Source organism: Amblyraja radiata, chromosome 3 (assembly GCF_010909765.2).
Source record: "Amblyraja radiata isolate CabotCenter1 chromosome 3, sAmbRad1.1.pri, whole genome shotgun sequence".
NCBI lineage: Eukaryota > Metazoa > Chordata > Chondrichthyes > Rajiformes > Rajidae > Amblyraja > Amblyraja radiata.
The window spans coordinates 60,820,077-60,836,581 of record NC_045958.1 but is presented as its reverse complement, the minus strand read 5'-3'; the positions used below and the strand labels follow the sequence as shown (position 1 = coordinate 60,836,581).

At 43.0% G+C, this 16,505-nt stretch overlaps 1 protein-coding gene and 1 long non-coding RNA gene across 5 annotated transcripts in view; one reads left to right on the top strand and one right to left on the bottom strand.

The window, feature by feature from the left end:
* Positions 1-9,121: 9,121 nt before the first annotated feature.
* Positions 9,122-14,147, top strand: LOC116971064. Its single transcript, XR_004411393.1, has 3 exons — positions 9,122-9,456; positions 12,360-12,365; positions 14,136-14,147. It is a non-coding gene; the product is annotated as an uncharacterized LOC116971064 (long non-coding RNA).
* The window catches only part of zcchc7 (zinc finger CCHC-type containing 7), a 210,558-nt gene continuing 205,232 nt past the window's right edge, over positions 11,180-16,505 (bottom strand). For all 4 annotated transcript variants that reach the window (XM_033017878.1, XM_033017879.1, XM_033017877.1 and 1 more), the window contains exons 7-9: positions 12,605-12,700; positions 12,119-12,236; positions 11,180-11,716 (exon numbers count right to left, since the gene is read on the bottom strand). In XM_033017878.1, coding sequence (XP_032873769.1) covers positions 11,208-11,716; positions 12,119-12,236; positions 12,605-12,700 — 723 coding nt within the window. In that variant the 3' untranslated portion in view covers positions 11,180-11,207. The remainder of the gene's footprint in view (positions 11,717-12,118; positions 12,237-12,604; positions 12,701-16,505) is intronic.

Here is a 16,505-nt window from a genome sequence, read left to right as displayed (position 1 = left end):
TTACTTAGTTTAGAGATATAGTGCGGAAACAGGCCCTTCGGCCCATCGCGTCCGCGCCAACCAGCGATCCCTGCACATGATTAACATTATCCTACACCCACTAGGGACAATTTTTATATTTACCAAAGCCAATTAACCTACAAACCTGTACGTCTTTGGAGTGTGGGAGGAAACCGAAGATCTCGGAGAAAACCCATGCAGGTCACGGGGAGAACATACAAACTGTACAGACAGCACCCGTAGTCGGGATGAAAGCCGACTTATAAGGCAGCAATCCATCGCTGCGCCACTGTGACTGCCCGTGTCCAATGACCCTCACAAAGTCAACTTGAAAGATATCCCACATTTTTATTTCTCCCCGATAATGATAAAACCCTGCCTATTTGTGTTGTACTTGGAAGGTCTGGATTTATTCAAAAAGTCTTCAATGCTTTTTAAAGAGTTTATGGTTCATTTTATATTATAAAGAAGAATGAAGAGAACAACAGGGATGTGAACTAAGGTAGTCCAGCTGAACGAATGCTTTTGGAGTCATTTATTAATAAAATAATGAGGGCAATTAAAAAATGAATAGCAAAAGCATTAGGAATTCTGAAACAAGTATTTTCTAATTTTCTCGAATGCTGGAAATACACAGATATCAGCCAGCATTTGTGGAGACAGGAAAAACGGAGTTACGATGGATAACTGTACATCAGAACTGGCTGGTTCTGATGCATCAAGTTCAATGTCATCATCAAACGGTGTGATAAACATTGAGAATAACAGTCGATTGCATGTGAACCTAGGTTGGCTTAACAGACAAGAGGCAGATGAAATTTAACACACAAGATTTTACCTGAATGAGGAGAAAAGTGGATTAAAGAGCAAGATTTCAAGGTGTGTGCAGGAGCAGAGCGACCTAGATGACGCATAAACCTCTGAAGGTGTCAGGATATGTTGAGAATGCAGTTAATAAAATGTATGAAATTCTGGTCTTTGCTAAATGAATAGAGTATAAAAGCAGGAAGATTATGTTATAGAATCATAAAGTTGTACAGAATGGAATCAAGCTCTAACGCAACTTGCCATGTCAGACAAGTTGCCCATCTGAACTAGTACAATTCGCCTGCATTATAGACAATAGGTGCAGGAGTAGGCCATTCGGCCCTTCGAACCAGCACTGCCATTCAATGTGATCATGGTTGATCGTCCACAATCAGTACCCCGTTCCTGTCTTCTCCCCATATCCCCTGACTCCGCTATCTTTAAGAGTCCAATCTAGCTCTCTCTTGAAAGTATCCAGAGAACCGGCCTCCACCGCCCTCTGAGGCAGAGAATTTCACAGACTCACAATTCTCTGTGTGAAAAAGTGTCTCATCTCCATTTTACCCCTTATTCTTAAACTGTGGCCCCTGGTTCTGGGGCCTCTAATCCTTCTAAATTCCAGAGTATACAAGCCAAACCGCTCCATTCTCTCAGCATATGACAGTCGCGCCATCCCGAGAATTAACCTTGTAAACCTACGCTGCACTCTCTCAATAGCAAGAATGTGCTTCCTCAAATTTGGAGACCTAAACTGCACGCAATACTCCTGGTGTGGTCTCACTAGGGCCCTGTACAACTGCAGAAGGAGCTCTTTGTTCCTATACTCAACTCCTTTTGTTATGAAGGCCAACATGCCATTCGCTTTCTTCACTGCCTGCTGTACCTGCATGCTTACTTTCATTATTTGCATTTGCACCCTTCCCAGCTTAATGACATCCTTCCTTTGGCTGAGCTTCCAGAACTCCACACAATACTCAAAACATGGTCTCACTAACATCTTGTGAAATTACAACATAACGTCCCAACTCAATGTCCTGACTATTGAAAGGAAATTGTGCCAAAATTCATTCACTGTATCTTCGGTTTGCTTCCAGTTCCTCGTGCTGGCGAGAGCAGGAACAGGGAGATATACGGGACCTGAACGTGTGGCTGAGGAACTGGTGCACAGGGCAGGGATTTAGATTCTTAGATCACTGGGATCTGTTTTGGGGTAAGGGGGAACTGTACAAAAGGGACGGATTGCATCTTAACAGGTGTGGGACCAGCATTCTGGCAGGCAGGTTTGCCACTGCTACACGAGTGGTTTTAAACTGAATAAGGGGGGTGGGGTGTCGAATGGGATAGTGGAGGATGGAGTTAAAGGGAAAGGGTTTCTTAAATGTGTGAGCGTAGAGAAAGAGGGGTGTAAAATGAGGGTAGAAGCAATAGGTAGCAAGGTGAAAAGTAAAAGTGGCAGGCCGGCAAATCCAGGGCAAAAATCAAAAAGGGCCACTTTTCAGCATAATAGTATAAGGGGTAAGAGTGTTGTAAAAACAAGCCTGAAGTCTTTGTGTCTCAATGCAAGGAGCATTCGTAATAAGGTGGATGAGTTGAATGTGCAGATAGCTATTAACGGCTATGATATAGTTGGGATCACGGAGGCATGGCTCCAGGGTGACCAAGGCTGGGAGCTCAACATCCAGGGATATTCAATATTCAGGAGGGATAGACAGAAAGGGAAAGGAGGTGGGGTAGCGTTGCTGGTTAGAGAGCAGATTAACGCAATAGAAAGGAAGGACATTAGCTTTGAGGATGTGGAATCGATATGGGTAGAGCTGCGAAACACTAAGGGGCAGAAAACGCTAGTGGGAGTTGTGTACAGGCCACCTAACAGTAGTAGTGGAGTTGGGGATGGCATCAAACAGGAAATTAGAAATGCGTGCAACAAAGGTAAAACAGTTATAATGGGTGACGTCAATCTACATATAGATTGGGTGAATCAAATTGGCAAGGGTGCTGAGGAAGAGGATTTCTTGGAATGTATGCGGGATAGTTTTCTAAACCAACATGTAGAGGAACCAACAAATGTAGGTCCCTTGCAGTCAGAAACGGGTGAATTGATCATGGGGCACAAGGACATGGCAGACCAATTGAATAACTACTTTGGTTCTGTCTTCACTAAGGAAGACATAAATAATCTGCCGGAAATAGCAGGGGACCGGGGGTCAAATGAGATGGAGGAACTGAGTGAAATCCAGGTTAGCCGGGAAGTGGTGTTAGGTAAATTGAATGGATTAAAGGCCGATAAATCCCCAGGGCCAGATAGGCTGCATCCTAGAGTACTTAGGGAAGTAGCCCCAGAAATAGTTGATGCATTAGTGATAATTTTTCAAAACTCTTTAGATTCTGGAGTAGTTCCTGAGGATTGGAGGGTAGCTAATGTAACACCACTTTTTAAAAAGGGAGGGAGAGAGAAAACAGGGAATTACAGACCAGTTAGTCTAACGTCGGTAATGGGGAAACTGCTAGAATCAGTTATTAAGATGGGATAGCAGCACATTTGGAAAGTGGTGAAATCATTGGACAAAGTCAGCATGGATTTATGAAGGGTAAATCATGTCTGACGAATCTTATAGAATTTTTCGAGGATGTAACTAGTAGAGTGGATAAGGGAGAACCAGTGGATGTGTTATATCTGGACTTTCAGAAGGCTTTCGACAAGGTCCCACATAAGAGATTAGTATACAAACTTAAAGCACACGGTATTGGGGGTTCAGTATTGATGTGGATAGAGAACTGGCTGGCAGACAGGAAGCAAAGAGTAGGAGTAAACGGGTCCTTTTCACAATGGCAGGCAGTGACTAGTGGGGTACCACAAGGCTCAGTTCTGGGACCCCAGCTATTTACGATATATTAATGATTTGGACGAGGGAATTGAATGCAACATCTCCAAGTTTGCGGATGACACGAAGCTGGGGGGCAGTGTTAGCTGTGAGGAGGATGCTAGGAGGCTGCAAGGTGACTTGGATAGGCTGGGCGAGTGGGCAAATGCATGGCAGATGCAGTATAATGTGGATAAATGTGAGGTTATCCACTTTGGTGGCAAAAACAGGAAAGTAGATTATTATCTGAATGGTGGCCGATTAGGAAAGGGGGAGATGCAATGAGACCTGGGTGTCATGGTACACCAATCATTAAAAGTAGGCATGCAGGTGCAGCAGGCAGTGAAGAAGGCGAATGGTATGTTAGCATTCATAGCAAAAGGATTTGAGTATAGGAGCAGGGAGGTTCTACTGCAGTTGTACAGGGTCTTGGTGAGACCACACCTGGAGTATTGCGTACAGTTTTGGTCTCCTAATCTGAGGAAAGACATTCTTGCCATAGAGGGAGTACAGAGAAGGTTCACCAGACTGATTCCTGGGATGTCAGGACTTTCATATGAAGAAAGACTGGATAGACTCGGTTTGTACTCGCTAGAATTTAGAAGATTGAGGGGGGATCTTATAGAAACGTACAATATTCTTAAGGGGTTGGACAGGCTAGATGCAGGAAGATTGTTCCCGATGTTGGGGAAGTCCAGAACAAGGGGTCACAGTTTAAGGATAAAGGGGAAATCTTTTAGGACCGAGATGAGGAAAACTTTTTTCACACAGAGAGTGGTGAATCTGTGGAATTCTCTCCCGCAGAAGGTAGTTGAGGCCAGTTCATTGGCTATATTTAAGAGGGAGTTAGATGTGGCCCTTGTGGCTAAAGGGATCAGGGGGTATGGAGAGAAGGCAGGTACAGGATACTGAGTTGGATGATCAGCCATGATCATATTGAATGGCGGTGCAGGCTTGAAGGGCCGAATGGCCTACTCCTGCACCTATTTTCTATGTTTCTACCTGTGTTGCTACTTTCAGGGAATATGTCCTTGTTTCCTTATGTCTCTCTACTTTGCAACATTCTGTGTACACAACCATTTAACATGTAACTCCTGGATTCACTTTGAAATCAGAGTCAGTCAGAGGTTCCAAGAGAATTGAACAAAATAATAATTTACAAAACTGGGGGAAAATCCAGACTGGGATTTACTGGATTGCTCTAAAGACAGTTTACATAGACTGAGGGGGCTCCTTTGATGCTGTAATAACTCTAATTTTGATAGAAGCCTGTTTTCCCAATTTAAAAATTAACATGAGAATGAGAGCAACCTGATCGGAATTGTGTATGCCAGTGGAATTTTGATGTCATGCGCAGAGCCAGGGCTCCATTAATTCATAACAAAATCTTATGCAGGGAACATTTTGCTGTTAGGAATCCGTTATAATGAATCGATCCACCTATATCGGATCCTGCAGAAGGAATTTGTTGACCAACTGGGACTCTGGAACAGAGACCCATTCATTTCTAGAGCCCTGTACAAGAGCTCCATTTTCCAGATATCTTCCCCATTCTTGTTTTTGTGATACATATATATATTTATATATATATATGAAAATGTAGATAGGTTAGTGAGTTTACAGCCAAAACATTTTTGGAGTTGCAGAAAGTGAGGAAGGCTGTTAAAGGACACAGTTATGTATCAGTTACAATATGGATGAAGAAAAGGCAGATGGAGTTTGATCCAAGCAAGTGTGAGGTGTTGTACTTTGGGAGGTTGGATTTAAGGGGAAAGTATATAGAGATAATGCCAAGGCTCTTAAAAGCATTGATATATCTTGGGACCCAGGTCTAGAACTTTTCACTGTACCTTGGTACATGTGACAATAAACTAAACTGAACTATAGCTACCTGATACGGCAATTTAAGTAGGTGTAATGGTAAAGGAGGCATATGGTATACTTGCCTTTATCAGTCAGGGTATTAACTATAGGAGTCAGGAAGTCATGTTGCATGAAACTTTGATTCTGATACATTTAGAAAATTGTGTAGTTTACCTCAATGCAGGAAGTATGTGGATGATTTGGAGTTTACCAGGATGCTGCCTGGATTAGAGTGTTAAGCCCCTGTCCCACTTAGGAAACCTGAACGGAAACGCCTGGTGACCTTGCGCCCCACCCAAGGTTTCCGTGAGGTTCCCGGAGGTTTTGGTCACTCTCCCTAGTAGTCGAAAGTGGTTTCCACGTAGTCGAGGTTTCTGCGATTATTTCAACAAATTCAAAACCGGCCTCGACTAAAAATAGGTTGCCGCTTGGTCAAAGCCAGTGGAGTGGGGTTGCTATTTACTTATGCTGACCGGCCATTTTGATTGGCTCATTGGAGTTTTCAGCAAAGATCCTATAGGATCTTTGGTTTTCAGGACCTAGAAGATCCGCCGGAAGGTAAAATGCCCGCTAACTTTATTAAACTTCTTAAAACTGTCTCTTCACTCCTTCTTCCCCCCCCTCTCCTCTCCCCTTTTCTCTTCCCTTCTTTCCCCTTCTCTCCCTCCCTTCTGCGCTTTCTAAATTACTTACCGTGCTCTGTGGCAGCCGTTTATCTTCCTCATCGTGCAGGCAGCGCTCCTCCACTGTCCCTGGCCCCATCTTCGCGATGTGTTTGTTTGTGTGTGTGTGTGTGTGCGGTCGGTAGCAAAGAATCTTTGGTCAGTAGATGCAGCTCACGCTTCGGTCGAGACTTTTGGACGAGTGACCAAAATCTCTGGCGACTCATGGAAACCTTCGGTGGGACGCAAGGTCACCAGAAGTTTCCGTTCAGGTTTCCTAAGTGGGACAGGGGCTTTAGCTACAAGGAGAGGTTGGATAAACTAGGACTGTTTTCTGGAATGTCCTAGACTGTGCAGTGACCTGAGAAAGTATATAACATTATGAAAGGCATAGAAAGGGTAGAATGTCAGAACCTTTCTTCCAGGGTGGAAATGCCAAAGGCCATAACTGTAAGGTTAAATGGCAATGTTTAAAGGAGATGCACTGTCTAGTTTTTTTTTACACAGAGTGGAATGTGTCTGAAATGCACTGCCATGAGTGGTGGAAGAAGCATATATAATAGTGGTGTTTAAAAGGCTTTTAGATAGTCACATGGATATGCAGGAATTGGAGGGATATACAGTCTGTGGGTAAGCCATTTGCAGACTCCATGTAACATTTGCTCAGCACCCCACTCCCTCCCTGGTGACCCTTGTGCCCCCAGATCCACTCTATTATTATCACTATTATGGCACAATTTTATTTTTGGAACATGTTACTCTAATTTACTGCTCTCCTAAAACCTATAACCCCCCTCCGTACCATTCCAATTCCTGCACCCATTATAATTTTATTCTGCTGCCTATGTCAATAGGTCTAGAGGCCTCTCACTAAACCTCTTTGCCCCTCTTTCCTCCTTTAAAATCTTTTGATCTCCCGTGCCTCATCTGGCTTGGTGTCAATTTTGACGATGTCAAGCTGACATGATATACCTTGGGAAATTTTATGTGACGCATATTGCTATTTATCTTATTGGAGGCAGGCACCAGACCCACTGAGTTGGCACTGATCAATCTCATTGTCTCATTCCCCTTCTCATTTTCATGCAGCTATGCTATTTTCCCATATCCCATCAGCTCTATTTTGATTCTTTCGACGAATTTACATCAAGAGATAATTTGTAATAGTCCATTACTAGATGTGGGAGGAAACTAAAGTACTTGGGAGTCACAGGGAAACAAACTCTACACAGGATCAACTTCAGTACCCTGGAGCCGCGAGGCAACTGTGCAGTGGTGTTCTGCCTTGTTATACAAAGAATCTGCCAACTTCAACTTGAAATCAGTGCAAGAGGCTCTCCAGTCTCAACAAGGCCTAGTGAGGTTCCATCGAATCTGATACAAGGGACTTGTTAATTCCTACCAAAACTTATCTTGACTGCCCCATAAATATTATAATGTGGATGATTTTATTTTGGTAATTTCCCCAGCACAAGAGATCTATCAAATTGCATTGCATTCTAATACAAAGTGTCTACAATTAAGTGTGCGCATGATGCAATGTAATTTTTTTTTTAATGATTCCATTTGTGTTGAAAAGGAGCAGATTTTTTCCCTTACCCTCTCACTTATTTGTGAACAGGAGCGTTGAGGTGAGAGAAAGTGCACAGTAACCACTACCAGTTTCTTGAAACTTATACACTCAATTTTTGGAATGTATTTATAAAGAACCTTTAAGTTTCATAATAGGATGTAGTTAAAAGCCTGGTCAGAACTGAATTTAAAAGGTCTTCGAAGAGGTCAGGTTCATTTCTGGTTCAGAAAGGTTGTCAAAACTGTAAAGAATCTGTCTCAACCCAGATTTGGCTAGGAAGGATGATGAAAGTACACAATAATTGGCCGCCCAAAGATTATGTGGAGCGAAATGTGATTAATTACATGTGAATCATTTCTCCAACATCCAATTTCTGGAATGTTTCCTCTCATATTCTCAACAATTCATAGATTCATAGAACATCTATTACGTGGACAATTTTATTCTTTGCTCTGTCTTAGAGAGTGTTTGTGTAATTTATGTATAAGTTATGTTTTTATATGGTGGCTGAGTCTATGTGCCTGTGATACTGCTGCAAGATTTTCCTTGTACCTGTACTTCACTGTACTTGTGCATATGACTTTGAATACTTGGCTTAATTTATCTCAGGATTCCCCATAAATGGAGAATACGACCCAATCTCCATTTATGGGGAAAGTGTGGAGAGAGTGTCCAGCTTTAAGTTTCTGGGCACTCACATTTCAGAAGCCCTCACATGGTCCACAAACACCGCCGCGCTGGTCAAGAAGGCACAGCAACGACTGTTCTTCCTGAGGACATTAAAAAAGACTGGTCTGCCCCAACAGCTGCTGACAACGTTCTACCGCTGCACCACAGAGAGCATACTAACGTATGGCATCTCTGTGTGGTATCTCAGCTGCACGGAGGCGGAGAGGAGAGCTCTTCAGCGCGTCGTCAACAGAGCGCAGAGGATCATCGGGACAGAGCTACCAGCCTTGGAGGGCAATCTACCACACGCGGTGCCTCAGGAAGGCCCTCAGCATCCATAAGGACTCATCACACCCCTGCCACGGTCTGTTTCAACTACTTCCCTCCGGCAGACGTTACAAGGCCTTCTACGCCCGAACCTCCAGACTCAGGAACAGTTTCATCCCAAGAGCTATAGCGGCTCTGAACCGGCCCTAATGAGTGCCCCCCCACCCACCCCCTTTGGACAGTCTCCCTCAGATGGTCACGTCAATCAATTCAGCTTGTTTATTTATGTATTGTATTTATTTACCTTTCCTGGACATCAGTGGAGCTGCACACTAAATCTCGTTGCACTGACGTGCAATGACAATAAAAGATATATTATATTATTAATAGGAAAAGACAATAAACATTCTACATGAAGAGATTTATTACATATGGAATGCTGAAATTTTAATAACTTGTAAAGTGAGAACACAAGCAATAAGTCATTTTACAAATTGTAACAAAGAACAATGTAGCACATAACTTCACAGCATGTAATTGAGATGAAAATTCATCAAACCTTTGTTAAATGAAACTATTAATCTATTTGGGAATAAAAGTAAGTATTAACTTGGGCCGTTGTTTAGAGACTATCTTGATGGCCCGCCTTCTGATTTTGCTGTCTCTTTCTACACAGAATGTTCAAAAAGCAGGTCATGACGAATCATTGTCAATGTATTCATCCTGGCATTTACAGAAACCCCGATTTTGCTTGGTACAGGTGCACAACCTTTTATTCGAAGATCCAAATAACGAAAACCTCCGAATAGCGGACATTTTTTTGGTCCTTGAAGAAAGGTCCTTGAAAACGTTCACCGAGGGCGGCCCGCAGAGGTGACAGCGGAACCTCCGGTCGGTCCTCGAAGAAAGGGGAACTAAATCCCCATTCATAAAAGAGAAGGTGAGAGTATATTGCGCGGGAGGGTTAATAATTGACAATATGCTGCTGCCTGCCCGCTGAGTTAAAAAGTGTATCGTGACTCTTGCGTGGGAACTTTTTAACTCAGCGGGCAGGCAGCAGCAGATTGTCGCTCCCTTCAGTTTCACCCCACCTACACCCCTCTGCTTCCCGGCCATGTGTGTGACCCCTTCCCTCCCCTCTCCAGCTCCCCGCTCATTGCACCGGCGCGGGGGCTTTGCACTGTCTTCACGTCGGCGATGACAGCAGGTCAGTGCCAGTCACCGGAGACGTCAGGACCAACGGGACACCGACCCCCAGGCCCACTGCAAGCACGGAGATCCCAGAGACCCACAGCCAGCAGCAGCCCAGCCCCGTTCCAACTCCAGAGGAAAACTGCAAACTGGCCGGAGACGTCAGGACCACCAGAAGCCGTTCCCCGAGCTGCGCCCCCTCATCGGGACACCGACCCCCAGGCCCACTGCAAGCACGGAGATCCCAGAGACCCACAGCCAACAGCAGCCCAGCCCAGCCCCGCTCCAACTACAGAGGAACCTGTGTTGCGGATGAAGGGGCGCAGCTCGGGGCGTCGTAGGGGCCCATCGGGGAGCGGGTTCCTGTTGGTCTTGACGTCTCCGGCCACCTGCCATCCTCCGGGAACTGTACCGCCCTTGCAGGAGAGTGGGGTTGTTTGCAGTTGCAGAGGGAGGGGGCAAGGGCGGTACAGTTCCCAGTCTCAGCTCCAGTCCAGGGGGGTGGCCGGAGACGTCAGGACCAACGGGACATCGACCCCCAGGCCCACTGCAAGCACGGAGATCCCAGAGACCCACAGCCAGCAGCAACTCCAGCCCAGCCCCGCTCCAACTCCAGAGGAACACGTAGGGGCAGAAGCTGATGGTGTGCAAGGTACGTCTTGTTCTTGGGGTGGCGGATGAGGGGGCGCAGCTCGGGCTGTGGGCAAACTGCCACTTGTCGCCGTAGCGGCCCATCGGGGAGCGGATTCCTCTGGAGTTGGAGGGGGAGGGGGGTATTGTGCTGTTTGTTCGCCCCCCTGCTATCCCAGGGACAGGGAGACACAGCGGCTTTTTAGACTGGTGGGCAATCACTTCCAAAGTTCTGCCCACACAGTCAGTACACCTCTCCTACACTGCATTTCATACAAACATTTATTCTGCAAGAAAAAACTACATTGAAGACTCAAACTCGCGACCGAGTAACTGCCGGGATCAAGGCGCAAACTCGCGACCTTGCGGATATGAGCCGAGCACTCTACCACTGAGCCAGCCATTAAAATCTACGCTAAAAAATTTCCATTCCGAAGGCCGACAAATTCTGAATTACGAAAAGTGTCTGGTCCCAAGGCTTTCGGATAAAAGGTTGTGCACCTGTATCACCTTGTGGCTTGGTGACATGCAAGCTTCTATGGGTGTGTTTCCATATATGTCATATTAAATTAGAACCAATGATGTTTACATTATTTAATTGTTGCCATGTGGCATCTATAATCCCAGAAACAAATGCAACTATTTACTATTTTGACTAGTCTACAGATTCTTGCAATTTAACTTCTAGTGCTTCTTGTGCTTTTTTTTTTGTTTTATCATTAAAAGATTATTTGGGATGGGGGATGCTGTGTCAGATACTTTTGTTTTCCTAGCCTTTATCTTTTTTTTTGCCTGCATACGTTTCTGTTTGCTTATCTTGATCTTTTTTCGATCTAGTCGTGCTTCAGTCTGTGGAGGATTACTGTGCACAAACAATCGGGAGCTCCCATGTTTTCTCCGGTGAGCAGCATTCGCAGCTTCTGATTTTGCTGTTCCCCCCCTTGGAAAATCATCTTCGGCACCTTCATTGAACTTTTTCAGAGAAGGGGAAGAATGATGGTGATGTTTTGTTTTGCGTTTTGTCAAACTACTTTTGTTTCTATCTCCTTGCTCTCGTCTCTCATATCTTTTTCTAAGCATCTCCTTCCTCTGTTTTTTCTTTGCTTTCTTGGAAACCAAATCTTCGTTTGCAGACTCCCTGCACATTCTCTTAGATGGAAAGTCGGTTTCAAGAAGGCCGGCATCTTGAAGTTCTGGAGGAGAAAAGGCAAATGAACACTTGAGAAACGTAACTTCCTTTACTTTTCACCTGTCCAGTGATCATGAGAGGAGTAAAAATGATGGTTCCGATATCAACCAAAGTTCTTGCAATTAGTTATCAGGTTTAAACTAGTTGATTAAAACGCTGGTCTCCCAGGGCTCCACTGTTGCCACTCATCAGCTGGTTGTTTTTAGTCTAGTGACAGTGGTCTGTTGTTGGTTCTCTTCATATTATCTCTTACAAAGTAATGCTTTTGAGATTGGGAGCTCAAACCGATCACTACATTCCACAGAATCTACCATGTAAGTCATATTACAAATCAGAAAATCCTAACTGACCAGCTTCTTTTCAGAGACTGATGCCAGTTATATCCTGAACAATAAATAGGACTAACCTTCAACTTTCTTCCACATCCTCCGTTCCCTACATTTTATGTCCCGCTCAGTATCATAATAGTACACAAGTGACGAGGTAGGAAGGATATGCTTATGCATCCATTTGTTTGAGCACTCCTACAAATGACCAAGGCAGTTTTTTTTAGTATAAACAAAAATATGAAATGCATTCTCAATCCAGGATACAAGACATTTGCAGATCCAAACAAATTTGCTCTGCTATCTCACATTACTAACCAGATATCAGTGCATCAGGTTATTAGTAACTAACACTGATTTCTGCAGTGAAACATGCAGCAAAATCACAGTTAATAAATATTGAAATTAAATTCTCTAAGACAGCAACATTTCAGATCATATGTTTTGACTTTGTTTTTGCGAAATATCTTAAATGCAATTTTACAATCATTAGTTTTAAATACGGCAAAAAACTATGACATTCAAAGCACAAAAATGATACAGTATAGATTCATGATTGAGCTTACGTGGCCATAGTGTCCTCTTTTTGCACAGTTGTAGCAATACACAGATTTCCTGGCTGCAGGCTCAGATGGTCCACTTATTATTGGTCCTTGTCTGGTCTACAACATGGAAAACAGCAATTTGCTCATGATCTTTAAAATCTATCAAAAATGATCAATAGAACGATGAAACCACAAGGTACTTAAATAATAATACTGTCACCGTAAAAAGATTGCATGCTTGGGCTAATCTACATGAAAAAACATTTTCATCAGTCCATACTAGATTAACTAAGCCGGAGGGGCTGGTGCAAAAGTAGCAAAATTGGATGCAGGAAAAACACAGAGATATCTCAAATTATGTGCTACCATCTCATTAGCATGCCATTTGGTATGTTCCCTTAATAGGCGGAGGCATTGAGTATAAAAATTGGGACATCAGGTTGCAGCTGTACATAACATTGATTAGACAACATTTAGAATATTGTGTACAGTTTTGGTTGCTCCACTACAAGAGCAATGTGGCACTAATAGTGAGCGAACTTCACCAGGAAGTTGCCTGGAATGGAGACTTGTAGTTATTAAGAAGAAATTGAATAGGCTCATTGAAACATAGGAGGCTAAGGATCAGGATAATTGAAGACTGCACACAAATTTAAAATAAAATAAAATTCAAAGATGTGTCCTTTGGAAAGCAATGTAAAAAAAAATCTAAAATTAAAGACCAAGGAGCAAGACCAAGGAAAGAATAGGGCCAATAGGTTCAAAAAGATAATGCATGTCTGGAGGTGGAAGATGTGGATAAGGATCTTAATGAATACTTTGCAGAGCAGAACTTTGAAGAAATGTCGTGAGGGAATAAAAATATTTCACAATGGATTCATAGAAATATAAAGCAAAGGAACTGGTGCCGACCACTAGGCAACCATTTTTACACTAATCCTATCCTTACCCACTTTACACTACACACATGGTCATCAACTGCCACCTCCCCCCCCCCCCCCCCCCCCCCCCCGCCAACAGGATTCGACTCCTCATCTTCACCCTATTTACATTCAAAGGGAGCAATATAAATTTACATTTGACAGTTAGCCAATTAGTGTTTGTACTGTACTGCTCACATATACTTAGTCAAAGCATTTGACTAATTTTAAAATAAGCTATGTTAATAAAATCCAATTGGAAGTAATTTTTTCAAATCAGTTGTGGAAATCAGTCGAAATGCAGCAGCAAATGTTGAAACTAGAGAAGCATAGAAGTACATTGGAACTTAAATGAATAAATTCCAACTGAATTATACTTTTCACCTACTACTAAGATTAAAATTCAGAACAGATGAGATTACAAATGATATTTTGAGAATAGAATGGGAGTACACAAATTTTCAAAAAATTGATTGGAGAATACCTTTTGGTTGAGACACCATAATCTGATAAATCCTAAATGTCAATAAATTGCAGATAATGCAAGTGATTTACATAATATAGAGATTATTTAAAAATATTTGTACTATACGTCCAGTGGAGTAAATCAATCCTAATATATGTGCTCGGAGCCTTGTTGGAGACTGTTTTGTGGCAAAACCTCCGCTCCCCCTTCCAGTTTACGGTCATGTTGCCAAAAACCTTATTCGTAACTTTGTCATATTCAGCCTCCTATCACCAAGCTAATTTCAGATGTAATTTGACAAACTGCTCCTCACCCCATGGGCTCTTACCTTTTGGACTAGTGGTATTTTGTCAGAGGCCTCACTCAAGTCCGTATGGACTTCATCAACCACTCTCCTCAACATATTTAATCACCTCCTTAAAAAAATTAGTCAAACAGGAACTTCCCTAACAAAATCATGCTGACCATCCCTGATCAATCTCCTTGCCTATCCAAGTGCAGAATAATCCTGTCTCAGATGTTTTTCCAATAATTTCCATATAAGGGTTCCTTCTTGAATTAATTCACTGCCCTCTAGTTATCTGGCCCCTCTGCTATGGTTAGCAAAGATTTGAAAATTTCTGTTTGAGCCACAGCAGTATCCTCCATTGCCAACCTGCGACCTACCTGTGCTCTTTCGTGCCCTTCTTAACATCTCATCTTGGTTCAGGAGCGAGTCTCCATCGCATGACTTAATGACTCGAGTGAGATTTAAAGATGCTAAGAATTCCCGAGATTTCCTGCAGGGTCTCATTTTTTTAGCTCTCCCATCCTTTCAGGAGCCACCTTTGTTTTCTGTATCCAATCCTTGAAAGCTCTTTAAATCAGCCAACATTACCACCATCATTATCCAAATAATGGGTAATGATAAGTAAGAGGTTTTACATATTCTGTTGTGCTGCTGCAAGTAAGAATTTCATTGTTCTGTTTGGGACATATGACAATAAAACATCCTTGACTCTCTTGGGGAAAAAAAGAGTACTGGAAAGAGAATAATGAGTTGGTTGAGTGGTACCAGAACAACAATCTTGCGCTGAATAGTAGCAGTTTGATCGTTGACCTCAGGGAAGGAAAGGCAAGAAAGAGGCCATACACCTGTCTTCATCAGCGGGATGGCAGTGGAGAGAGTTAACAACTTCAAGTTCCTGGGTGTACACATCTTCGATGGATCTGTCCTAGGCCCACCCATCACAAACAAAGTTCACCAATATCTATACCGACATAGAATAGCACAGCACAGGAAAAGGGCCTTTGACCTACTGTGTTTCCACCATGATACGAATCTGCCTGCACATGGTCCATATCCTTCCATTCCCTGCCTTTCTAAATGTCTCTTAAACGTTGCCATTGTATCCGAATCTACCACATCCCCTGGCAGTGCATTCTAGACATTTACCATCCTTTGTGCAACAAGAAAATATTTTTACCCTCTCTTAATCTTATGGTCTCTACTATTTGTCAGTTCCACTATAGGAAAAATACTGTGACCATCAACCCCATCCCTGCTTCTCATTTCTATCTACTTTTATCAGGTCTAATTTTATGTACTTTTATACTTGGCTTCCTGTCCTCCATCAAAAATAATCCAAGTTTGTCCAACCTTGTTATAGCTAATGGTTTCCAATCCAGGCAATGCCTTGATAAATGTCTTCTGCATCCTCTCTAAAGCAAATACAGTGACCACAAAGGCAGAGAATACTCGAGATATGGACAAACCAATTTTTTAATATAGCTCCAACATAACTTCCTGACTTTTATACTCAATGGCCTGACAAGATGAAAGCAAGTGTGCCATAGGCTTTCATTTCATCCCCTTATCCATTTATCATGCCACTTTCAAATCTCTGTACACCTCTGCTCCTAAGGATCCTGCCATTTACTTGATTTATTCTGACTGAACTGGATATTCGTTACCAGGTGCTTCCCTGTTGTTTGTATCTTTTGAAAACGTCCCGCACTATAAACAACGGCCAATTTTTGTGTCTTCTACAAACTTATTAATCAGACCAATTTAGTGTGTAGAATTAAAGAAAAACTCCAAGGCTTTTTATACATACTTTAAAAACAGGAGGGTAACCAGAAGGTAGAATTGCTCAAGGGTAAAGGAGGTAATTTGTACGAATTGGTGCATGTAGGCAAAGAACTACATTATTTTTAATCAGTAGAAGGGCATGGACAGTGAGCAAATACTGTGTGTAGGAAAGAACTGCAGATGCTGGTTTAAATCGAAGGTAGACACAAAATGCTGGAGTAACTCAGTGGGACAGGCAGCATCTCTGGAGAGAAGGAATGGATGCTGTTTCGGGTCGAGACAGTTCGTCAGACTGATGTCAGGGGAATGGGCGGGGCAGATAGAATGCAGTCGGAGACAGTAAGGCAGGTGGGTGAACTGGGAAGAGGAGAAGAGAGGGAAAGCAAGGGCCATTTGAAGTTAGGGAAGTCAATGTTCATACCGCTGGGGTGAAAGTTACCCAAGCCAAATATGAGGTGCTGTTCC